Source organism: Girardinichthys multiradiatus, chromosome 6, assembly GCF_021462225.1.
Source record: "Girardinichthys multiradiatus isolate DD_20200921_A chromosome 6, DD_fGirMul_XY1, whole genome shotgun sequence".
NCBI classification, from domain to species: Eukaryota; Metazoa; Chordata; class Actinopteri; order Cyprinodontiformes; family Goodeidae; genus Girardinichthys; species Girardinichthys multiradiatus.
The window spans coordinates 46,640,950-46,666,667 of record NC_061799.1 but is presented as its reverse complement, the minus strand read 5'-3'; the positions used below and the strand labels follow the sequence as shown (position 1 = coordinate 46,666,667).

Genomic DNA, 25,718 nt, shown 5'->3' with positions numbered 1-25,718 from the left:
TTAGAGGAGCTCTTAATGCTGCAGTCTACCAAGACATTTTTGACACATTTAGGCCCCCTAACTTTGTGGTAACAGTTTTAGGGATGGCCTTTCTCGTTCCAACATCACAAAAGCAAAAAGCGGACCCATTTATGTCTAATAAGACATGGATGTGTCCAATGTGAGTGTATGACCTCACAACCTCATTTCTTTAAGAATGGTCAAAAATTGTCATGAACACTCCTGAACGTTGTAAAAAGGTTTGGCCGGCATCATATTAAACCCTATAGATTAAGAGGCAGACTAATGATCGCTGCTGGGACTATTAGACATTGTCTTTATATCTTCATGTCTTCATATACTGACTGTAGTGGTGGAAACTTAATTAAAATGCTATTTTGTAACCTCAAGCTCTATAGTTAAAAGCAGATTCAACATGTTGACTCCACCTCCCATCATGTCAGCAGGGTCTTCATGCTGGTTAACTAGTTGGTAAGTTGACCCGTTTGTTGGTCTGGACTCCTGCAGTAGATGTTCATGTGAGCTGGTTGGTGTCCTAACATGGATGCGGAGCGGCAGACGGGTCTCCTCGCTACTCAGCATTGGATCCTCACTGTATGTTCAGTTTTATTTTTAGTGAAACTGACTGCTTCAGTCATTTTTGCACCTACAAACCGCCATCTACAGGTCCTTCTCAAAATATTAGCCTGAGAGTTGTTCTCAGTCCACTTCCATATTACGGGAGGGGAGTTCTGGTGCCCGCCTGCGGGTTCTGGCCGATTGGATCCGAACTATTTGTCTTCAAATATATCTGGGTGAGAAGTTGCTCTGTATGATATAATGTATATTATTATTTTTATTACACATTAACCATCATCTCCTAACTAATTAATTAGGTTCCAGAGTTGCGAGAGGGAGGATATCAGCTGAGGGCCCAGTTACCCTGTTAAGGAATGACAGGGAGGTTCTCATTGGTAACAATAAGATAAAGCAGAACACAGGGTTTTGCGGGTGGTTTTTAGCAATTTTCTACACCTCATAAAGGAGAAAAGCCAGACGGCAGACGTGCCGCTGAACAGGTAAAACAAAAAATGGTTCCGGAACCTTGAGACATCAGGGGTGTCTCCTTCTTCATTCTCTGATTTATAAAATAATGAAAGGAAAAAGTGGGGATGATTGTGTTAAATGTGCTTTAATTTGGAAGATAAGTTTGGTTTTTCACAGCGTGGAAGTTTGAGTGTAAATAAGTTAAATAGTTTAAAACGTTTCAAGTAAAACAGTTGATGGAAAAATAAAAAAAAACATAAGAAAAGATTAAAAAGCAGAGTGCATCAATTAAGGTGTTAAAGAGTTAAAACTTTCCTGAAGGAAGTTTCGTTTGTCTTAAATATTGCGATCAGTCGGGAAAAGAAGGTAAAAGTGAAAAGGGACATTAGAGAGTTGAAAAGAAAGTTGTTTTAGAAAGGAGTATACAGGTCCTTCTCAAAATATTAGCATATTGTGATAAAGTTCATTATTTTCCATAATGTCATGATGAAAATTTAACATTCATATATTTTAGATTCATTGCACACTAACTGAAATATTTCAGGTCTTTTATTGTCTTAATACGGATGATTTTGGCATACAGCTCAAGAAAACCCAAAATTCCTATCTCACAAAATTAGCATATCATTAAAAGGGTCTCTAAACGAGCTATGAACCTAATCATCTGAATCAACGAGTTAACTCTAAACACCTGCAAAAGATTCCTGAGGCCTTTAAAACTCCCAGCCTGGTTCATCACTCAAAACCCCAATCATGGGTAAGACTGCCGACCTGACTGCTGTCCAGAAGGCCACTATTGACACCCTCAAGCAAGAGGGTAAGACACAGAAAGAAATTTCTGAACAAATAGGCTGTTCCCAGAGTGCTGTATCAAGGCACCTCAGTGGGAAGTCTGTGGGAAGGAAAAAGTGTGTCAGAAAACGCTGCACAACGAGAAGAGGTGACCGGACCCTGAGGAAGATTGTGGAGAAGGGCCGATTCCAGACCTTGGGGGACCTGCTGAAGCAGTGGACTGAGTCTGGAGTAGAAACATCCAGAGCCACCGTGCACAGGCGTGTGCAGGAAATGGGCTACAGGTGCTGCATTCCCCAGGTCAAGCCACTTTTGAACCAGAAACAGCGGCAGAAGCGCCTGACCTGGGCTACAGAGAAGCATCACTGGACTGTTGCTCAGTGGTCCAAAGTACTTTTTTCGGATGAAAGCAAATTCTGCATGTCATTCGGAAATCAAGGTGCCAGAGTCTGGAGGAAGACTGGGGAGAAGGAAATGCCAAAATGCCAGAAGTCCAGTGTCAAGTACCCACAGTCAGTGATGGTCTGGGGTGCCGTGTCAGCTGCTGGTGTTGGTCCACTGTGTTTTATCAAGGGCAGGGTCAATGCAGCTAGCTATCAGGAGATTTTGGAGCACTTCATGCTTCCATCTGCTGAAAAGCTTTATGGAGATGAAGATTTCATTTTTCAGCACGACCTGGCACCTGCTCACAGTGCCAAAACCACTGGTAAATGGTTTACTGACCATGGTATCACTGTGCTCAATTGGCCTGCCAACTCTCCTGACCTGAACCCCATAGAGAATCTGTGGGATATTGTGAAGAGAACGTTGAGAGACTCAAGACCCAACACTCTGGATGAGCTAAAGGCCGCTATCGAAGCATCCTGGGCCTCCATAAGACCTCAGCAGTGCCACAGGCTGATTGCCTCCATGCCACGCCGCATTGAAGCAGTCATTTCTGCAAAAGGATTCCCGACCAAGTATTGAGTGCATAACTGTACATGATTGTTTGAAGGTTGACGTTTTTTGTATTAAAAACACTTTTCTTTTATTGGTCGGATGAAATATGCTAATTTTGTGAGATAGGAATTTTGGGTTTTCATGAGCTGTATGCCAAAATCATCCGTATTAAGACAATAAAAGACCTGAAATATTTCAGTTAGTGTGCAATGAATCTAAAATATATGAATGTTAAATTTTCATCATGACATTATGGAAAATAATGAACTTTATCACAATATGCTAATATTATGAGAAGGACCTGTAATATAATTTATCCTGACTGCTTGAAACAAAGTAAACCATGGTGCAGACTAAATATACCAATAATGATGATGGCACATATGAGGACATATTCAGCTGTCTGTACCATACTGATGGATAGAAACAGGTATTTTAAATAAAGAAGCAGCAAGATGCTTCCTCAGTATCACCAGAGACAAAGTTCAGTTTGTTTCTTATTGGATGAAAATGTCAGTTCAACATGAACCAGAACTTCCAACCAGAACTACAGTAAAGCTACACTGCAGCAGAACCTCTGAGGCAGAAGAGGAACCAAAATTAATTGAAAAGCCATAATATTATTGCAAGATTAATTCAATTCAATTCAATTCAAAGATACTTTATTGATCCACGAGGGGAAATTAGAATTCCAGTAGAACCCATCCAAACATCATGACACAAGACAAGGGAGGACGGGTCACCGAGGCTTTGCTGCCCACTCACAGGCGCTGCCCTTGTTAGATGAGAAAAGAGGCCACATTAGGAAAGTAGAGGAAATAAAATCATATTTCACACTTTATCCTTAGCAGGATACAGTTTGAGATTGTAAAAAACCTCAGAACAAAGAAGCAACAAGTTGACAAAACAACATCATGCTGGGAACGGTGAAGGTGGTGTGAGGGGGTGCATATGTTTATCTTGAGCATGTGTGTGTGTGCAAGTGAGTCCATGAAGCACTGTCACAGAGGCCATTGTCCTTGATGGTTCGTTGGAAGGTCCATCAACCGGCCACAAAGTTCTGAGCAGGTCCACAGATGTCCTCAGGGAAGGGAGGGGGCAGAGGGAGCAGAGCATCATGGTTACATAACATCCAGGAGAAGTTGAAGATAACCAGCCATCAAGGCCGTGCAAGGGAGCCAGATTCAGAAAAACAATAATTATTTGGGTTAAACTGACTCTTAATTTTCCATCAGCCTTGAGAGTCTCGCTGGTTCTTCTCAAAGGTGAATCCAAACAGCCAAATTCCTGGTCTTTCGCCAGATCTGAGCGAACAACTTTCTCCAAGATTTATCCCATTTCACCCCTGAGTCCAGGAACCGCAACCTGCCTGCGATCCTAAGGATCACATCCAGTCTGTGATTCAGCTCACGTAACATCTCAGTCTGAGTGTTGATCGCTCTGAAGATCCCATCATACATGCCAGGCAGCCTTACAATGGCCAGAACAGCTGCTGACATTCTCAGAATTTCTCGATATGCCAGGTAACCGCTGACTCCAAAAAGCAGAAATCCTGATATCAAACATCCAATTATATACACATCTTCCACATCCTCGACTGACATTATCGACAAACACACAATCCTCCACTTCTGCCAGGAGTCCATCGTGTATCCAGAGAAAAATGTCCCGTCCGGACAAGTTGAGCTCTCCTTCACCCTGTCTTCTCCTCCAGAAAATTTGATCAATTGCATTGAGAGACCAGCTGAACAAATCCATAATTTGGAAGAATTTGGAAGATATGCAAAAAGAGGCTCCAAAAAAAGACAAGACACAGAGCTGAAGCAGGGCAGATATGGGAGACAGAGAAAAAGCGTCCTCCTCCACCGAGAGCAGAAAGAAAAGTAATAAAACCATTACTGACAGAGCCGGATAATCCTGGATAATAAAACTAATTCAGAATATCCGGAAAAAACGCTGTTAGTTATTTAGACCTTTGGATTAAAGATAAGAACTTTATTGATCCCGCAGGAACTTGTTGTGCCACAGTTTCAATACAAAAGAAAATGCATAAGGAATCACACAATATCTAAAGTAATAATATGGAAAAATAGAATAATATAAAAATAACAGAGCACAAATAGCAAATGTAAAATACTTAACAGATCGGGTGCAGAGCAGATAAAGTGAAGACAACAACGTAAAACGTTCGTCGTAGGAGTTGAAAAGACACCGGAAGAACCTCCTGTGGTGTTCTGTAGAGCACCTCGGTGGTCTCAGTCTACGGCTGAAGATGCTGCGGTAGGAGACTAACGTGGCAAGCAAGGGATGTTACTTGTTCTTCAGGATGAGCAGTTTCCTCAGCATCTTCTGCTCAGACACTTTTGAGTTCCACTCCCAGGACAGAGGCCAGCTCTCCTGATGAGCTTATTGACCCTGCTGCCCCAGCACACCACGGCATAGAAGATGACACTGGACACCACTGAGTAATAAAACATCTGCAGCATGGTCCTGCAGAAGTTGAAAAACCTGAGTCTCCTCAGAACCAAGAGGCAACTCTGTCCTGCCTTGTAGAGGGCATTGGTGTTAACTGTCTGTGCTGACCCACAGTTATCAGTCCACAATGTCCACCTCAGTACCCTTGATGTTGATCGGTTTGGCTGGGGTACTTCTTCTGTAGTCCACCCACAGCTCTTTAGTTTTTCCTTTATTGAGTTGCAGGTGTTCCACATGACTTCATGAAGCTGTCTGTGTTCAACTTTCTAGTCACCATGAGCTGTACCTCAGAAATCTCAGCTTTCTGTATGTTTTCTTTTATGCAAGTCGATATCGGGTAAATCAAAACTTCTTAGAAAATGTATAGAGACCGCTTTTCAAAAGTCAAAAATAACCTCAATTCTAGACCAGTTTTATGGGGCCCATCACCATTATGGGGTCTGATTATCTGTGCCGTGGTCCTCTGAAGATGGAGTCGTCTCTTTGGGGTGCCTGCTAGCATTTGGTCACACTTTGTCTGCATGGATGAATTCTGGATGCTGAGCTCCAGCAGGAATAAACAGGATTAGCTTGTCAGCGATTTGACCAGAGGAAAATTAGAGCAGAACCCTGGATGTGTATGAATACAGGTTAATTTTATATGTCAGAGGTGGGCCAATAAAATCAGCTGCTAGATATAAAAATAATATAAATAAACAAGCACTGAAAGAAAGATTGTTTCGATCAGACTTTATTAAACTTTATTTAAAGGATTTATTTACAAGACAAAATAAAAACTGGAAATCTCAGAGGTCCAGAACTGCAGCTCTGCATCCATGTTAGGACACCAACACTGACAAACAAGGGTTAACTAACCAACTAGTTAACCGCCATGAAGAGCCTGAGGTTAAAAAATGACATTAAAAATAACAGCCTTTTCCTCCAAACGCTCTTTCAACAATGACAAAATGCATGTTTATCAGAATAACAGAAGCTGACTTTGGACCAACTACCGTTTATTTTGATAGAACCAGTCACAGAGTTTATTTGGGTCAAGGTGCTGCTTACAGCTCATTGCTGCTCATTTCCTGGTTTTTTAGCTGATGAGAAATCAGCTGATGAAGATCGTGAAGCGTTCTTTAAAACTGATTATAGATTAGAGCTGTAGTCCGTAACTTTTCCCCTCCCGAAGGAGCTGAAAGCCACGCCTCCTATGAACCACGCAGGGCTAGCGGTGTGAACAGAGACAAATAAGGACTATTGGCCATGTAGAGCAAGTCAAACTAGAAGTTTCAGAAGAAACTTCATTCTAAAACTAGCCAACTCTTCATCAGTTTAGAGCTTTTGTAGATCCGCCATCATTTAGAAGCATCTCCAATGTAAATTCTACTAGAAAGTTTCACAGCAAGTTTAGTAGAAGGACTTTTACTCCGTCTAAACTTTGAGAAGTAGTGGAGGAATTGGTAACTTCGGTCCTTGTTTTGTTTGCTCCTCCCAGTTGGCTGAGGCACATCACCCAGGACCCATGGACCCAAGACCTGAACCTCCAGAACCACATAAATACAGCCACTAAATCAGCCTTCTATCACCTGAAGAACATCTCCAGGATTAAAGGTCTAATGTCCAGCAGGATCTGGAGAAACTCATCCATGCGTTTATCTTTAGTGGAACTGATCACTGCATCAGACAACTGCAGCTGATCCAGAAAACTGCTGCCTGGTCCTCACTAGAACCTAGAAGGTAGAGAACATCAGCCCAGTTCTAAAGTCCTTCCACTGGCTCCCTGGACCTCAGAGAAGAGACTTTAAAATCCTTCTGTTAGTTTATTAGGTGAATGGCTTAACACCAAAATACATTAAAGATCTACTGTTGTTGTATGAACCTTCCAGACCACTCAGGCTTCTGGTTCTGCATAGTAGACTGGAACCAGAAGACCTGAGTGGTCTGGAAGGTTCATACAACCAAACATGGAGAAGCAGCATTCAGTTCTTCTGCTCCACTAATCTGGAACAAACTTCCAGAAAACTGGAGAGATGTTGAATTACTGAGTTCTTTTAGGTCCAGGTTAGAACCCATTAGTTCAGGGTTCCTTTGATTCTTCTATTTAAACTATGAAACATAATTAATTTCAGTCTGTGGTCCCGGTTTTCTTTTCCTGCCTTCAACAAGACACTGCTGTGAATCTTGTCTTCTCTTTCTTCATTTAAAGCACTTTGAACTGTCTTGTTGCTGAGATGTTCTACACATAAACTTGCCTTGGTGTCAGGTTAACAAGAACATGGTTTCTCCTCAAGCGATTCATAAAGGAACTCCTCTCACTGAAACTCCTCCTTGACTTTTATGAGTTCTCTCATGTTTTCTCAAAATTCCACTTTCACTGAAACGTTTCCCACACTCCTTACATGAATACGGCTTTTCACCTGTATGGGTTCTCTTATGCTTCATTAAACTTCCTGACTGGCTGAAGCTTTTCCCACACAACTTGCAGGAATATGGTTTTTCCCCTGTGTGAGTTCTCATGTGGGATAATAAATGACTGCGGTTCCCAAATCGTTTTCCACAGGTGCTGCATGAATGCAGCTTCTCACCTGTGTGAGTTCGTTTGTGTGTCATTAAGTTTCCTCGGAGACTGAAACATTTGCCACATTCAGAGCAGGAAAACGGCTTCTCTCCTGTATGAGTTCTAACATGCTGCCTCAAGGTTTCTGTTCTACTGAACGATTTTCCACACTGCTTACAGGAATACGGCTTCATCTCTGTATGCATGGCTGCATGCCGCACCAAAGTTTCCCTTCTGCTGAAACATTTCCCACAGTCCTCACAGCAGTATGGCTTTTCACCTGTATGAGTTCTTATGTGGGACACCAGGTGACTGCTGTATCCAAACCGTTTATCACAGAGGCTGCAAGAATACGGCTTCTCAACTCGGTGACTCTGTTGGTCATCTGTCATTTCATACAAAAACATATCTGCTCCCCACCTGTTGCTGTGGCAGGATCTGTCCTCATGTATGTGGCTCAGGATCCGTGTAGCAGATGGAGTAGAGAGTTCTGGTCCACAGCTACCATCTGTGGAGGGTTTTGAAAATGTTGTATTCCTCCACGGACTAATCAATAAGGACCTACAGGTTTTTTCTGATGTTTCACCAAAGCCATCATGATCACACCAACTCTGTGGCACAGTCACGGGGTCGCCTCGGTCTCTCTGGTAATGCTTCTTTAACCTCAGCTCTGAACTTTGAGCTCCAGCTGAGTCTTTTCTTCCTACCCGATCCTGAATCTCATCATCAGAAGGATCAGTGTCTGGTTCTGGTTCACCAAGGTCGGTGTCATCATAAGCAACAGTCACCAAAACTGCATCAGTATCCTCCCTTAGCTCCTCTTTGATCTGTGGAGGTTCTGGATCTTCTTGGTTGCAGAGTTGCTGGCCAGTCAGAACCTCCTTGTCCTTATAAACTAGCAGCTGTGGGAGTTCTGGAGGGAGAAAAGGAAAAATGGACAGTAAACCTGAAAAAAGAAATTGCTGGAATATAAAAGATCTTCTGGATCAAGAAGATCACATCTCGTGTGTTTCTAGAACTTTCTAGGAGTAAAGTTCAGCAGTTTATAATACTAAAATAATTTCTGTGGGTTCCTCAGTGTCTTTTAGGCTTCGTCTCTTGGAATGTCTGCACTACACTTGAGTTGCTTTGGTTCCCAACGGGACCTTATACATCGTCCAAGAACTCCATTCATCACCTGCTTACTTGAAGTTCCTCCACAATTCATAAAGAACCCAGCTCATTCTACCCTAAAGCGTGTCCGAGTTGAAACTGAAGGTCTCGGCAGCTCAAACAGTAAAACAATCAAATTCGTCTTAAAGCAACATTGAGGCAACAAGTTATTCCCAACCGCCTCAACCTGGATCAACTAGAATGCAGACACCCGGCTAGCGTTAGCAATTTCATGTCTATGAGAAATAAACGAGCTAGCGTTAGCTCGTTTATTTCTCATAGACATGAAATTGCTAACGCTAGCCAAGTTGACCAGACTCTCCTTTCACCAGAACGTCCAGAGAAGTTCTGACTATTTCATCCAGAAAGAACTCTGGTTAGCTAGCTCCTTTAAACCATGTAAACATTTTTGACCCTGCCTCTCACCTGGAAGTACAAATATGGTCATTGACTAGACTAGAAGTGGGCGGAGCCTCATGAGGACAATAATGTTATTTACCAAGTCTGTGTAACTTTATTACTGGAGTCCAGTTGATCTCCAGCAGTCTGCGATGACCATCGACCTCTTCCTCAAACTGGATGATGATATCTCCAGAACCTCCAAATATTTCAGTGAACCGGGACTTGGATCGGAACACCATTAAGGTCTCTGTCTCCTGCTTCAGCACCAGCTGCTCCTGACTGATACTGCATTCCTCTGGTTCTTGTTTGATCTGCTGAGGTTCTGGTTCCCCTGGTTCTTGTTTGATCTGCTGAGGTTCTGGTTCATCTGGTTCTTCTATGACAAGCATTAGTTCTGGTTCCTCCGGTTCTTCTTTGATAAGCAGAAGTTCTGGTTCCTTCTGTTCCTCTTTGGTTTGCTCAATTTCGTGTTTCTCTTTGGCCCGGGACGGTTCTGGATCTTTCTGGGCCAGACAGCAGATCCTCTCCTGGTTCCAGAGCTGCTGTTTCTGTGGAAGTTCTGCAGGGAGAAGGGGAGGAGGCAGAATTGTGTTCATATTTATCTTGTGTTGGCTTAGAGGTTCTGATGGGTCCATCCCTCGGTTAATATTTCATCTTTTTGTCCTGTGAACAAATGAGACCATCATGAAATCATTTATAGATTTATTCTGGAAAATGAATCAGTTTGAGGGAAAAGGAAGCTGCATCCACCTGGTTTCCATGGTTTCCATCCTTCAACAGACTTTGCTGAAGCTGTTTCATTTCAGGTTTCAGTCTCGTTTGTTACTCGGTCATATCTACCCACTCTGCCAGTAAACCGCTCCACATCTCTCATATTAGAGGACAACCTTTAAACAGGACAATGTCCACAACCCTCTTCAGATCCTCACGCGGATTTATGTTTTGGACTCTGGCCCAGCCATTCCAGAACTTTCAGTTTCCACTCATAAAGTTGGGCTCACTGTTTTGCTGAGATGGATGAGATTATTCTGTTGTGAAACACTTTGTGACATCCTGTCTGTAAAAACGTCGTATACAAATACATTTTATTTACTATATAACATCTTCAGCTTTCTAGCAGAAACCCCGAAGGATCGGGTCAAGACCGAGTGCTGTTTGGTACCGTCTATGGCTCCATCCACCTGGACAGAAGTCCTGGTCCATCTGAAGAAAATAACCCCAGATGAGGATGCTGCCACCACCGTGTTTCACTATGGAAATTGTATTATTTTCCTTCAGTACCTTTAGGTGTCAAACGTATTTTCTGGAAGTGTGGCCCAAAGGTTCTACTTTGGTTTTATGAGTTTAGAACAGTTTCTACACCATGTTTTAGAAGGTTTTATTACAAATTGGGTGTTTTCTTTGGGCTAGGGGTCTGCCTTTCATTCAGAACAGGAGATTTGTGTCCTGTTTAAAACCCGACTGACCAGAAACTCTGCAGCTCCTCCACTGATGCTGTCAGACTATCGGACCCGTTTCTGTCCTTTTTCCTGACTGATACCTTTGAACGTTGAGATATTTTAGAGTTTTTGTAATTTCTCTGAAAACATCAGAAAGATAAATGAGGAGAGATGAACTTTATTCCAGGTTAATCAGATTCCCTCTAGCTGATGACAGGAGGACACCCAATAAGACCGGATGCTGAAATCATCACAGACATTTAGATTATTTGAACTTTATGTTTTCCTGCATAGATTTGTTAGTTGGTTGAACTGAATTTAACAGGATCGATGTCATGTTAAATGTAGAAAGTTTTATGGGCTTGATGATGGTCTTCAGATCTTACAGAACTGATGTCTGGTATTTTAACCGGGCTGTGAGACCCGTTCTGTCGCCCTCTGATACAACATTAAATAAGAAGAAAGAGAAGAATGATGTAGATGCCAGGTCATATCCCAGGCGTGTTCAACAAAGCTAAACAAACATTGAATAATACTTTAATACCTTTGCTCCTCAAACATGGCCAACTGGAAACCAGTATTCCCAGTGAGGAGGTAGAAGTAGAAGCAGTCTGTGAAGGCAGTTCAGTGAGAAGTTGGGGGGACCGTGAAGTCACGTGATCTTCAACCACTTTGTCAGGTTCTTCTTCAGTGACAGACATCGACTCTTCTGTTAACATCTGAAACGATGAGAAATAACTGATCAGCAACTTGAAAGAAACCACACCTCCCATCACATCATCTGCTCCTATTTCTACACGGACATGTCGCTTAAGGTTGGTGAAGGCCGTTCTTGAAGAAGTCCTTGTACTCATGCTTTACTTTTTTAATATCTATGGTTAGAAATAAAACCATTGAGGTTCTGCTGCTTGAGGTGAACTGTTTGATGCATTTCTTCCCTGCAGATACTGATCCAGTACAGTTGATCCAGATCATCAGGAGACATTCAATACCACAAGGAGCCTGTATAGTTTTGGACAGCAAGGAGTGTGTTCTCCTGGACAACATGTGGCTTCCTCCCACTGTCCAAAAACATGACTGGTCTCTCTAAAATGTCCTCAGGACTGTCTGTGTGTCCTTGGTTTGACCTTTAACCCTTCACATTATGAGCTGTGGTTTACATTTATCAGGCATAACTTTAGTTTGCTTTCAAACAGCCCGATGCTCTGGTGTCTTGCTCAAAGATGATGGAACCAGATCCTTTATGTCCTGCACGTTCTGAAGTCGGGGCTCAATGGACGACTCCATCCCAAAGATGCCAAACTGAATTAAGATCTGGGGGATGTGGAGGCGAACTGGTTGTTTGGCCTCTCAAACCATTTTTGAACCATCGTCCATGAAACGGTGCAGATGGTCTGCAACAATGCTGAAGTAATACTCATCACAGTAAGATCCAAATAGATGGTAGGACCCAAGGTTTCCCAGGAGAAGATTACCGGAACCATCACATAGCGTCTGCTGGCTCACCTTCTTCCCATGATGCCTCCTGTTGTCTTGTGTTTCCCAGGTAAAAGATAGCAGACGTACCTGTGAGGTCTACAGTAGAAGCCTTCTGTGATGGTCAGGGGTCAGCATGGGTCCCCTGACTGCTCTGCAGGTCCATCCCCAGCAGACTGTGACCTTCCGTTTGTTCCGAGAGCCTTCCATCAGAACCAGAACTAACTAAAGGAGGAACAGCTGTTGGGTTTGGATCGAACCACAAAGGCCAGCCTTCACTCTGGGCATCAGTGAACCATGACCCAGTCCCCCGGTTCTGCACCATCTCTTCCCTGGACCACTTTGATAGATTCAAACCACTAGCGAAGGTCTGGAGATGTTCTGACCCCATCGGCCAACCTTAGATTAAGTTGAATCAGTGCCTGTTCTGTTCACAGGTCTAGAGTTGCCAACCGTCCCTTGAAAAACAGAATCGTCCCGTATTTAGAATAAAAAGTACGCGTCCCGTATTGAGCTGAAACGGGACGCAAGTAGTCCCTTATTATTAGGTGGATCAAAAATCTTCACTAAAAATGTTAATAGAATTAATAAATGATGGAGTGCTTAATATTTAACATTACGGTAAATTCATTACCAGCCATATCCTGCTCTGTGACCAATGAGCTGACAGAATATTTCGGCTCATCTCATTGGCCAGCAGGTACCATAGATACCAGATAGATAGATAGATAGATAGATAGATAGATAGATAGATAGATAGATAGATAGATAGATAGATAGATAGATAGATAGATAGATAGATAGATAGATAGATAGATAGATAGATAGATGATAGATAGATAGATAGATAGATAGATAGATAGATAGATAGATAGATAGATAGATAGTATCCCCAACATCCAGGCTATTGTACCCTTTGACCTCAGCACACCTTCTTCTAGTGGGTTTGTGGAAAATATTTTCTCCATCATGAAAAATAAGTTGACTGATGTGAGGAACAAATGTTCTACAAAATTAATGAGAACTGAGCTAATTTTCAGTCTAATTAATGAAATGTTCTGCTCAGAGTTTTACTCGGTAGTTCTGAAAAACGAACAACTCCTTGCAGCAGAAAGAGCTCAAATGAAATATAAATGGAAAAAATAGGTTGTTTCTACATAATTCAGTACTGCAGTTTTTAGTTCACTAGTTCAATATTTATTTCACTACATCTGTACAGTCATGGCCTTTAAGACACAAGTGTTTATGTTTACAACGTTTCTACAGACTTTTTGTTTGCACTAAATACACTATTAGGAAAATGTTTTGCATTATACTGTTATGCTTTTTTATATTGTTTTAAGTTAAGCAGGACGGAGGTCTTTTCAATAGTGGTTTATTTATTTTAGAAGGATATTTATGTCTAATAATTTTATTTTGCACAAAGAATAAATTATTTTATAAATTGCTGAATAATTATTTTTCCATGGATATTTGTATCAGTCAAAAACATGCATCAAATTAAACTTGGGTTCAAGTCCAATGTTTCCGAAGTCATTTCACACAAAGAAAAAGGGTGAAAAAAAAATCACCAGGTAGAGGTGCAGACAGTGGGGTTGGATATACCTACCAGGAGGTGTCCTTTATTTATTTATCAAGGAGTTGGCGACCCTACACAGGTCCGTTAGCTAGAGGCTAACTTAACCAGTTAAACTGTTAACCAGCTGAGTTAGCAGTAAACTGTGGTCGTTAACAGGACCGCAGACATGTCATCATCTCATTTCATCAGCAGAGAAAAACTGTTGAACGTTAAAAACCAGCAAGAACTTTAAGAACCGGAACTCAGAGCGACGGGCTAACGTTAGCTAACTGCTAACACAAGCTAACAATCCCGTTTATAATGAACTAAATCAACCGGAACCACTGACCCAGAACAACTGGGCGAGTTTAAATAATGTGTCATTGAACAATATAAAAGATGATCTAATTTATTATCTTACCGGAGTTTTTGTCCTCAGATGTGACGGAAAATAACCAATGAATGTGTCACGTAGCTTCCGCATCCTTCCTCATTCTGATTGGCCAGGAGCAGCGCCTGTGTGTGTGTCGTCAGCTGTTGTCTGTAGATCAGCTGGAGAACCCAAATAAACCAGGAACCAACGGGTTCGGAACTTAAAAAGAAGAGCATAAAACGGGACGGGAACATCAGGAGGCCAGAGAGGAAAGAGGAGCAGGAAAGTCCAGTTTGGTCCAGTAGGAAACAGACGCTCCACAGGTTAAAGAGCAGAAGGTGGACCTGCCCTGCTAACCGCAGAAAGATGAACCAGAACTAAAGCAGGAGACAGATCTTCACGGTGAAGAAGGAGCTGCAGTAGTTTTATGGTGAATTACAAGAGAAGTGACCAGACTGAAACAGAACCAACCAGCACTCAGAACAGGGAGCAAATCCTTGATGATCATCAGACGTCGTCCCACCTGGAGAAGCCCTCTTCTTGCCAAATATGGCCAAAGGTTTTAGGCAACTTGACGCCATGTTGTCACATGACACCACACACAGGTAAGGCTCCATCTTCCTGTCAGATACCTGCAGTCAGGTGTCACCTGAGAACTGTCACGCCTGAGGAGCAGTGTTCCTGTTGTTTTTGTAGACCAGATTTGGTTCTGAACATCAGAACGCCCAGAGGGGAAGCTGTTTCATGGAAAACGTGGAAAAACATTCACACAAAGTAACATGACTGACATGTGAAACAAAAACATGCAGAAAATCCTGAAATAGATGAGAGGAAAAAATGAGGATGCTGGTTTTGACTTAAAGGGTCATTCTGCTGCTAACGGACACGTTTCTATGAGCACTGATGGACGGACTCGTGGCTCCATCTCTGCTCCATCTCTGCTCCATGTCTGCTCCACGTCTGCTCCATCTCTGCTCCACGTCTGCTCCATCTCTGCTCCACGTCTGCTCCACGTCTGCTCCACGTCTGCTCCACGTCTGCTCCATCTCTGCTCCACGTCTGCTCCACGTCTGCTCCATCTCTGCTCCACGTCTGCTCCATCTCTGCTCCACGTCTGCTCCATCTCTGCTCCACATCTGCTCCATCTCTGCTCCACGTCTGCTCCATGTCTGCTCCATGTCTGCTCCACGTCTGCTCCATGTCTGCTCCATGTCTGCTCCACGTCTGCTCCAACTCTGCTCCACGTCTGCTCCACGTCTGCTCCACGTCTGCTCCATCTCTGCTCCACGTCTGCTCCACGTCTGCTCCATCTCTGCTCCACGTCTGCTCCACGTCTGCTCCACGTCTGCTCCACGTCTGCTCCATCTCTGCTCCACGTCTGCTCCACGTCTGCTCCATCTCTGCTCCACGTCTGCTCCATCTCTGCTCCACGTCTGCTCCATCTCTGCTCCACATCTGCTCCATCTCTGCTCCACGTCTGCTCCATGTCTGCTCCATCTCTGCTCCACGTCTGCTCCATCTCTGCTCCACGTCTGCTCCATCTCTGCTCCACATCTGCTCCATCTCTGCTCCACGTCTGCTCCATGTCTGCTCCATCTCTGCTCCACGTCTGCTCCATCTCTGCTCCACGTCTGCTCCATCTCTGCTCCACGTCTGCTCCATCTCTGCTCCACATCTGCTCCATCTCTGCTCCACGTCTGCTCCATGTCTGCTCCATGTCTGCTCCATGTCTGCTCCATGTCTGCTTCATCTCTGCTCCACGTCTGCTCCATATCTGCTCCACGTCTGCTCCATCTCTGCTCCACCTCTGCTCCATGTCTGCTCCACGTCTGCTCCATCTCTGCTCCATCTCTGCTCCACGTCTGCTCCACGTCTGCTCCATCTCTGCTCCACCTCTGCTCCATGTCTGCTCCACGTCTGCGCCATCTCTGCTCCACCTCTGCTCCATATCTGCTCCACGTCTGCTCCATCTCTGCTCCACCTCTGCTCCATGTCTGCTCCACGTCTGCTCCATCTCTGCTCCACCTCTGCTCCATATCTGCTCCACGTCTGCTCCATCTCTGCTCCACCTCTGCTCCATGTCTGCTCCACGTCTGCGCCATCTCTGCTCCATCTCTGCTCCATGTCTGCTCCACGTCTGCTCCATCTCTGCTCCACGTCTGCTCCATCTCTGCTCCACGTCTGCGCCATCTCTGCTCCATGTCTGCTCCACGTCTGCTCCATCTCTGCTCCACGTCTGCGCCATCTCTGCTCCACGTCTGCTTCATCTCTGCTCCACGTCTGCTCCACGTCTGCTCCACCTCTGCTCCATCTCTGCTCCACGTCTGCTCCATGTCTGCTCCACATCTGCTTCATCTCTGCTCCACCTCTGCTCCACGTCTGCTCCCTGTCTGCTCCATGTCTGCTCCACCTCTGCTCCATGTCTGCTCCATCTCTGCTCCACGTCTGCTCCATCTCTGCTCCACGTCTGCTCCATCTCTGCTCCACGTCAGCTCCATGTCTGCTCCGCGTCTGCTCCATCTCTGCTCCACATCTGCTCCATGTCTGCTCCACATCTGCTTCATCTCTGCTCCACCTCTGCTCCACGTCTGCTCCCCGTCTGCTCCATGTCTGCTCCACCTCTGCTCCACGTCTGCTCCATCTCTGCTCCACGTCAGCTCCACGTCTACTCCATCTCTGCTCCACGCAAAAATGACCCGAATATGACTTATGAAAATGGTTTACTATTACAGCAGAGATGTAACCATAGAAACAAGAGACGCACTGCCTGAAAAGCTTCATAACTGAATTCATTACAAGACGAGTTCTGTTGAAGGGTTTCTAGTTTTAAAAACTAGAAAACTGAAATTGGAGTTTATATACATACATATGATCACATAGTGTTGGAAACCACATTGAAATGATTATTAATCTCAGCCTATAGCAACACTGAGTTCCATTTATTTACTAGTCTTTACAGCGGAGGAAGAATATATCAAACAAATATAATTCATTTTCATGTTGCAATAAAGGGCAAACAGAAATGTTCTAAAAGTGGATTATTGTGCTCCAACCCACAACTTCTTAATGCAAACAGCTCCAACCACCTGAGGAGCACAGATCAGGTAGCCACCTAAACCAGAAGATGTGTCACATTTTATTTCCTTCCACTTCTTAATAGAACCGAACTTTAACATCTGGAATCGGAGCACATTGTGTTCGCCTCATTACTTCGGCTGAATCTTGTTTATGTTGATGGCAACAAATATTTCTAGAAGATTTAACCGGGGGCATTGTGAGACAGAAAAGTTTTCACAATGGCTGAAGTACTTGATGGGATATCAGTAGACTCTGATTAAGATGAAATAATGGTTGTTTCTTTAATGGGAAAATGTTTGCTGCAGAGCTGCAGAGTAGGCAGCCATAAAAAAACAAAAACACACAAACCATCTATGAGTCAAGAAGACGCAGCAGAGGCTAAAAACTAGAACATGGAAAAAAAACATTTTCATTCATTGTTTATAGGACTTTGTTGGCAGGAATAAAGCTGTTCCTGAACCGTTTCATCTCAAACCCAGGACCAGAAGTCTTTTTACCAGACAGAGGTTTAAAATCAATGGACATCGGAGAAGCGTCCCTTCTGCTAAAATCAGCTGCCATATCTTTGGTCTGTCCTGTTTTGAGTTACAGGTGAACAAAGTAGTCAACAACAGGTCCGTGGTCGTCTTCATCACCCTCAGGTAGGCCGACGACTCCAGAATCACCTACATTCCTAAAAGTTCTGACATTTGTAGAAGGAATAAGAAATAAGGGTGACAGCACGCACCCTTGTGGTGACTCGGTGGAGGAACAGCTTGTCAAACATATGGCCAGTAACTGACCTTCTGTGTCCTGCAGGTTAAAAAGCTTAAAATCCAGCCTATAAGATACATCAATTAATTACTATTAATATGATTATTAAATACATTTACCTTTAGTGCCCCCCTCAATAAGGACATGGAATTTCCATCCTTGGATAAACACCAGTTTGGATTCTGACACCGTGTTCGGCCACTCCAGTTAGACCAGACCATCGTGTGCTGCTGTCTCACCATCTGCCAACTGCATCAGTAATGTCTCCAACCATCTGCTGTTTCTAGTCCACCATCATTAAAGCAACTAGTTATTTTATTGGCTGAATCTGCCTCATGCTTGTAGCCATGTCCACTGTGCAGGAATGTCTCCTGGAATATGGCTTCCCTGCTGGATGCGTCCTCATGTGAACCAACACACAAACCTTTTGACTGAAAACTTTCCTTTGCAGGAAGGTTTCTCCTTTCCATGAGTTTGCAGATGCCTAACCCAAACTCCTCTTTGACTGAAACGTTTCCCACACTCGGTGCAGGAATACGCTTTCTCTCCTGTATGAACCCTCCTGTGTCTGCTCAAACCTCCACTTACTGTGAAACGTTTCCCACATTCTGTGCAGGAATAAGGCTTTTCTCCTGTATGGGTTCTCATGTGTTGCAGAAAGTTCCCTCTGTGGTCGAAACATTTCCCACACTCGCTACAATATGTTCTCCTGTGTGTCTTCAGGTTTTTTCTCCGACTAAAATGTTTCCCACACTTTCTGCAGGAATATGGAGTCTCACCTGACCAATTTCTCTCCTGGGACAATAAATTACCTTTCTGTCCAAAATCTAATTCAACAGTGGCATTCTCCTGGTTAACTACCAGCTGCCCCTGGGCTTCACTGATGCAAATTTCCTCCTGGTCCTCTTTCATCTGGAGAGGTTCAGGTTCCTCCTGGTCCTGTTTCATAACCTGATACGGCTTGGGTTTGTTCTGGTTGCAGAGTGGATGGAGCTCCTCCTGAGAAACATGCTCCTCTGGGAGTTCTGTGGAGAACACAGTAAGAGAAACATTAATGGATGCACAGATTGCTCAGCAGGTTACTAGAACCAGCTCATGTTCACTGCTCTGGTGCTTATGGTGCATTCCATGAACCTGTCATGTCTGAGCTGTAGCGTTCCAGTTTCCTGCTTGTTTTTGTTCGTATAGCTAACATCTGTAGCAGCAGCCTTACAACAATAACAATGTCAAACCCAGTTCTGCTCAGTATTTCATGCACACAAAAAACATCTTGTCTTCTAAACACAGGAGAGGAGAACGTGTGCTACTGACTACATGTTGCATAAATAATACAGAACTGCTGAAAACAGTCAGATTGCTTTACGCTGCTGATGCTGACGCAGCAGCCATCTGGTTCACCCAGTTTTTGGAACGCTTCAATCAAGAGACATAAATAAAAATCATTTTTTCTTTAATCAGCAGTTAATTTATTCCAAAAAGAATTAGATTTATTTATGTTCTAAAATGTTACAAACTGGACAGAACAGAACTGACTGAGGATTTGGTTTGAGTTGTTTAAATAAAGGCAGCCTGGATAGATCGATTATAGAATATTAAACCACTTGGAAATGATCAGCGGTAATGTTTAGGTATCAGACTGGACCCAGATTTCAGACAAAAACGGTTTATGTTGCTTTCATGTACAATAAGGCAGTTTACCAGCTGTACCTGAATGCATCATAAAAGTGCAGATGTCCAGACATTCTCCAGGCTTCTGCAGAGAGGGAATTCAGGCATTTACATCAGGGATGCATCTAAAAGCTGCAGGACAGCAGCTCTGAAGGTCTGGAGCACTGAGGACTGGAGATCAGGAGTTCTGGAGATCTGGATGACTGAGGTTGGGCACCTCTGAACTAAAACATTAACTTCAATGTTAATTTTTTCCCTTAAAACTAGACAGATAATCCCATTTCCTAAAACATAGAGTTTCCTAGAAGTGTTTCCACCCAAACTCGACCTGTGCCCCCAGGGGAGCTCTTCAGTGAAGCTGCTTCAGTTCACCTACCAGCCTGGCATCAGAGAAGGATGCCAACATCTACCTCCTGCACAGAGCTCTGACCCACCTGGAGAAGCCTAGAAGCTCTGTCATGTTCTTGATATCTCCAGTGCTTTTAATACCATCCAGCCTGGACTCCTGAGGCACTAGCTGGAGTGGTCAGGATGGACCTCCACCTGTCCTAGTGGACGCTGGACATTTAGTTTCTGAATAAACATTTAGAATCCGCTGTTTTTCATAACCATATATTTCTGTTGCATTGTATATTTACCATTACTGTACAGTCTCATTGTTGCTTCTTCTTCTGTGTGTCCCAAAGCCTCCATGGAGGGACAAATAAAGAACTGTCCTATTCTACTCTGGACACCAGAGCTGTAGATGTATCACCGTAGCAACAATGAGTCCCATTTAAACGTACAGAGAGACTGGTAGTCAGTTAAAGACTTCTTTGGTTTTTCCTTTTTGTCCCACTCAAGTGTTTCAGACTAAATTCTTTTTATTTTATCTTCCACTGCATTTTCTGTCCAGACTTTAACTAGGCCACTCCAAATGTTAGTGTTTTTAAAGCCAATCAGAGGTGGACCATCTGTGGATCATCGTCGAGCCGCTGAACCAAAGTTAAGTTCAACCAAAGAAGAATCAACGCGAGTTAAACTTACAGGAACTAACTATTCAACCTGTTAACTAATATTTCATATTCCATCAACCCAAACAAACCGAGTGTAACAGTACAAGAATGCCTTCCAAAATGTTTGGTACAGGCCTCTTGGTTCGGTCCGTAAGTGTACTGAACGAGTACTGGACAGATTTTTATCAGAACACATGCAGAATGTTCCTGTGCAGCACAACGCTACACTAAGGCAGAGAGAACTCCTCGCTGATCGGGAACTTTAAGGATCTTTATGCAGCTGCAGTCAGGATGGAGAAAGAAAGCTGGACCGAACCAAAGCTTCATGTCGGATCAGCTTCATCAGGTGTGAACTGATCTACTCTGAACTTCCTTGATCCCCTGGATCAACATCTTCAGCTTCAACCCGCCCAGAATGCTGCAGAGCAGCAGATATCATGAGGGGGTTCCCAACATCTGAGCTTTTATTCAGGATGGGCCGTAAACGGAACCAAAACATCAACATGGACCCGGCACTGGCTGTTCCTAGTTAGATCCAGTCAGCTGCTCTGCTGCCCATTTTCAGGTTCTTAAACATAAACTCTGCTTTTTACAAATCTTTTTTCAGAAATTCTGTGTTTACTGCCGACTATGGAAAAAATAGTCGGTTTGTTCTGAACAGATCTAGAGTCCAGCAAGGACATTTTGAAGGAACCTTGAGAACAGAGGTCCCAGGAGATGAAAGGTCAAAGGTGAGACTTTCAGCCCACTTCAGTGGAGCTGCTGAATATTCCTGAACTTCCTTTTCTTTTGAGGTGCTCTAACCTGGAAGAACCAATAGGGTTACTTACCGGTCCTGGGTTTCCAGTTGGTCCCGAGCCGTCTGGGCTGACCACCAATCTCATCCTCAAACTGGACCATATTGTCTGCAGAACCTCCAAAGGGTTCTGGAAGGTGGGACTCTGACTGAAGCACCATTACGGTGCTGAACCCCTGATACAGGACCGGCTGCTCCTGACTGATGATGTGATCCTCTGGTTCTTCTTTGATCTTATGAGGTTCTGGTTCCACTTTGATCTGCAGAAATTCTGGTTCCTCTTTGATTTGTGGAGGTTTTGGTTCTTCCAGTTCCACTTTAAACTGCAAAACCTCTGGTTCCTCCTTGTTCTTTTCCATAGGTGAAGGTTCTGGTTCCTCAAGTCGCACTTCAGTTTGTGGAGGTTCTGGTTCCTCCTGGTCCCGGAACAGCTGGTCAGTCAGATCCTCCTCATAAACATGTTTCTGTGGGAGTTCTGGAGAGATGATGTGTACAGATAAAGTGAGATGAGATTTCATAGAACCTGCAGAACCCCAGCCAGCCAATCAGAACGCAGATTAAAGCTTTTCACATTGAAATAAAACCAACGTATGATTGCTAATGATAATAAAGCTGCTCGTTAGGAAAACAAGAACCAGATCTGCAGGTACGGCCCATGAGGAAGTGATTTCCATGAAATCAGGTTTTCTGCTCCGTCTGCACAGTTTAGGCCAGAGAACAAATTGTTCTGGTGTGAGATGTTGCAGGTGGTTCAAACATAACTACCAACACATGACCAGGATGAGAGTTGGTGGTCCTCTAGGAGATATGAGGAAGGAAGAAGGTGAAGGTAGGAGCTGAGCCCAGACCACAGCTGGAACACAAACACACCTTCAACCTTACAGCAGGTCTAACACCATGAATGAGGAAGACGGGGTGGATAGAAATGGATTTCAGGTCACTACGGGTAGACAACTTTCCACACAGAATAATGTTTGGTTCTGATTGTACTCACTTCTGCCCCTAACGGACGGCTGCCTGGGACCGGGTAGCTCCGAGGAGGCTTCAGCCAGCACCTGAAATCATGACATCACGCTCAGAGTAAGGATCAGGGTCAGGATGCCGCGGCTACAACTACTAGCAGACCCAGTTCCCTTTCATACAGAACCATGGGCCATTTAAACATAGAAAACACACAATGAAGGCTGCTCATTTCTACAGATCAGAACCACAACCATGGGAACCTGTGTCTGTGCGGCGCCCAGCGATCCAATTCTAACCTGGTCTGTACACGTTCACTTCTGATCCAACTATCCACAGCTGGGCCCGGGAACCATCTCAGCCCACTTGAGCATGTTAAAGGTACCAAGTGACCCATGTTGCTGATAAATGGACCGGGTTCTTCTCAAAGTCCAACGGATAAATGAGCTGGACCGGCATGTTGTCCAGGAGAAGGCTGGTTCAGATCCAGGAGTATCAGGAGGTTCTGTTTTCTTTCTTGATGCAGAATAAAGTTTAAATGTGGACAAAAAGTCCAAATTCAGTTTGATGATTAAAGTTCAATATTGCAATAAAAGTGGAATTAATTTCTCAAAGAAAAGCCGGATTCTGAAACTGTTCTGTTCATACCAGCCAGGAGGACGTTTTCATGTTCTGCTGTAATGAAAATATGACCTAATGACCCGGCTGGCCCATTTCTGTCAGCAGGAGGTCGTTTTAGTTTCATCAGGTTAATAATCTGTCTGATTCTATAAGAATCAACTGGTCCAAACAACGGTCAGAACCATGTCTCAAAGTTGCCAGAAACATTTCTTAAAAATAGCAAACAGCAAGAAAAAAAAGATATTCTACAGTCCAGTTTACTGCAGGGGAACGAGTCAGACGGAGGACAAACTAAACTGGAGGAGACATTAATGAACCTGGAGCCTCCATTTGTCTCCATGGAAGCAGCATTGAGACACACATTGATCCCTGATAATATCAGCCCAGCGGACCAGAATATGGCGCTGAAGGCTGGGAGAATTACAGAAGCAGAACTGAGCAAACTTACCTTAGAGGTGTACCGGTTCCTGACCAGGGAAGGTGATGATGTGGGAGGTTGTCCAGCAGGCCGTGAGCACAGCCCAGTCTCAGGGTCTACCAGCACAGGTTTGGGGTTCGGGGCGTGAATTGTTGGAACAGCATCCTTCTTCAACCTTGTGTTGTTCTTTGCTTTGAATCCAAACATCTGCATCATGCTGCTCTCATAGTCATCGGCCTCAAAGTGCTTCGAACAGAGCACGCTGTACGGAGAAGCATGGTGGAAGTTCTGGCGCTTCACTTGCACAAACTGCTCCCACTTCCTCCGAAGAACAGGGTCTTTGGGAAAGAAGTGCATACTCACTCCAAGCTTCACTGTGCCGTCACAGAACTGGGCCACGCAGCGCTTTGGCATCCGGCCGGGATAAAATCTGCTTCTGCAGAAGCTCAGCGGTAAAAAAATCCTCCAAAACTAAAGAATCCAGGCGCAGTTCAGCAGGTCCAGAACTTTATATTATACTTCCATCTGTGGTAGGGGTGATCCCACCTGCAGGATGATCAAAACAGGTGTTTTATGGAGAGGATTTACCTTAGACTGCATGCAGCATTACATGGACCTTATAGACCTGAAGAGAAAGATGGGGCATCGGTGGTAAACATCCTTCATGAAGACAGAAGAGTAACATCCTGAGAAAACATGACGGCAGTCGGATCAAAATTCTACGCAAAGTCTCTATGAAACATGAGGAAACTCATGAAGGAAATACACTGACTATGACTTTGCCCATGCTTTGACTAAAAACTTGGTCCTCAATTTATTAGCACAGCTGCAGCACACTGGCAACCTTTAACGATGGTACGCGCTGTGCGTGGGAGACATTCCTCCCGGCTCTGGTTGGCTGTTTCTGACCGGGAGCAGTGTATTTCTGCAAATGGCTGGAGGACCTCTGGGAGAAGCCAGAGGAGCTTGATTTTTTTCACAAATTATCTGTCTCATAATCTACTGTCAGGATACAGTGACAGATTTATCAAATATGCGAAAATACATTTTTACTAAAGCTACCTGCTGCAGCTATAAAGCTTTACACAAGAAATTCATGACATTATAATCCATTTATTGTCCACTTGATTTTGTAGTAGAGCAAACGAAGTATCTTGAAGCCTCAGCTCATGAGTGGATGGAAAGCCTCAGTGATCCAAGAGGCTTCATCTTGCCATCACTAATAAGATAAATTTGGATTATTTTGGCATTTAGCAGATAGAAATCATTCTGGTAATTGATCAAAACAAGAGGTATAAAACTGTTGGTACATGTTAGCTGTTCGTGCTCCAGTCTGTTAATTGCTGGCTGCTGTCTCCATTCAGACTCAGCTTTTTTATTGACATTATTGGACAGCAGTTTGGAAAATCTTTGATACTGTAAACATCTCTAGAAAAACCTGCTGCTGTTGACAACAAAGTTCAGGCTTATTGTGGATCTGATCAAGAGCAACCTGGTCAACCAGCGCGTTAATTCATGTTATCAGGCCTGTGCAAGGTCCAGTTTATCATTAAAAACTGGGGGGAAAGATTTCCAATTGCAGGATTTAACAATAATGTTACATTTAAAAAATAATTTAAGAAGAATGCTTTATTGGTTTTAAGGCCGAACAAATTAACAATTTTTTGGTAAGTGGGTCAGAACATTTCATGTTTTAATGTAATTAAAGGATGTAAACTGACCAATAGGTTTAGCCGTCTGAATGTTTGGCCTACAGGCATGATCTGGATGACATTTAAAATGTGTTTTATTGCTTTCAGGTGAAAACTAAACCATTTCTAGCGGAAACATGGTAACTATAACTAGATAACATGGCTTTAACCAGTTAAACCGTTAACCAGCTGAGTTCGCAGTAAAATGTCGTTAAGAGGACCGGAAAATCTGCTAAACGTTAAAAACCAGCAGGAACTTTATGAACCTGAGCTCTGTGTGGTGGGCTAACGTTAGCTAACTGCTAACACAAGCTAACAATCCCGTTTATAATGAACTAAATCAATCGGAACCGCTGACCCGGAACAACAGGGCGAGTTTAAATAATGTGTCACTGAATAGTGGATGGGTTTAAAAGATTAAAAATTATCTAATTTATTATCTTACCGGAGTTTTTTCTTTTTCTTTAGAAACAACGGAAATCAACAGAGTTTGACGTGTTTGGAACCACGTGACTTCCTCTCATTCCTCTCATTGGCCCAACCTGGCTAGTAGCGGTTAGCATGTTG

General features: G+C 43.7%; 2 protein-coding genes and 1 gene segment (V, D, J or C); all 3 read right to left on the bottom strand.

Annotated features, from left to right (window-relative positions):
- LOC124869325 overlaps positions 1–25,718 on the bottom strand; it is a 57,155-nt gene that overhangs the window by 9,874 nt on the left and 21,563 nt on the right.
- On the bottom strand, positions 5,947–14,990 carry LOC124869302 (zinc finger protein 391-like). Of its 2 annotated transcripts, XM_047367085.1 has the most exons (4): positions 14,220–14,990; positions 11,309–11,483; positions 9,423–9,884; positions 5,947–8,684 (listed from the first exon to the last, which is right to left on the bottom strand). In XM_047367085.1, exons 1-4 carry the CDS (start codon positions 14,280–14,282, stop codon positions 7,510–7,512), a joined length of 1,875 nt encoding a protein of 624 aa, XP_047223041.1. In that variant the 5' UTR covers positions 14,283–14,990; the 3' UTR covers positions 5,947–7,509. The 2 variants fall into 2 exon arrangements, with proteins under 2 accessions (XP_047223041.1, XP_047223042.1); XM_047367086.1 differs by lacking the exons at positions 11,309–11,483; positions 14,220–14,990 and adding an exon at positions 10,076–11,293 and having other exon boundaries at positions 9,423–9,988.
- On the bottom strand, positions 16,750–25,717 carry LOC124869306 (zinc finger protein 135-like). 3 transcript variants are annotated; one of them, XR_007038557.1, is made up of 6 exons: positions 25,597–25,717; positions 23,491–24,006; positions 22,456–22,516; positions 21,496–21,936; positions 18,122–19,027; positions 16,750–16,847 (listed from the first exon to the last, which is right to left on the bottom strand). XR_007038557.1 is itself a non-coding variant. In XM_047367098.1 (5 exons), the coding sequence occupies exons 2-5, from the start codon at positions 23,872–23,874 to the stop codon at positions 18,405–18,407; spliced, it is 1,509 nt and encodes a 502-aa protein (XP_047223054.1). In that variant the 5' UTR covers positions 23,875–24,006; positions 25,597–25,717; the 3' UTR covers positions 17,089–18,404. The 3 variants fall into 3 exon arrangements, 1 of the variants encoding a protein (XP_047223054.1); XR_007038558.1 differs by lacking the exon at positions 16,750–16,847 and adding an exon at positions 17,089–17,931; XM_047367098.1 differs by lacking the exon at positions 16,750–16,847 and having other exon boundaries at positions 17,089–19,027.

Coding starts and splice junctions, on each gene's coding strand:
- LOC124869302 (XM_047367085.1), bottom strand. CDS start 14,282: ATGCGGAAGCTACGTGACACATTCATTGGTTATTTTCCGTCACATCTG. Junction 11,484..14,219: donor ATCTGAGGACAAAAACTCCG/GTAAGATAATAA, acceptor TCATCGTTTCAG/ATGTTAACAGAAGAGTCGAT. Junction 9,885..11,308: donor GCCATGTTTGAGGAGCAAAG/GTATTAAAGTAT, acceptor TTCTCCCTGCAG/AACTTCCACAGAAACAGCAG.
- LOC124869306 (XM_047367098.1), bottom strand. CDS start 23,874: ATGCCAAAGCGCTGCGTGGCCCAGTTCTGTGACGGCACAGTGAAGCTT. Junction 21,937..22,455: donor GCCGTCCGTTAGGGGCAGAA/GTGAGTACAATC, acceptor TCATCTCTCCAG/AACTCCCACAGAAACATGTT. Junction 19,028..21,495: donor CAACTGGAAACCCAGGACCG/GTAAGTAACCCT, acceptor TGTTCTCCACAG/AACTCCCAGAGGAGCATGTT.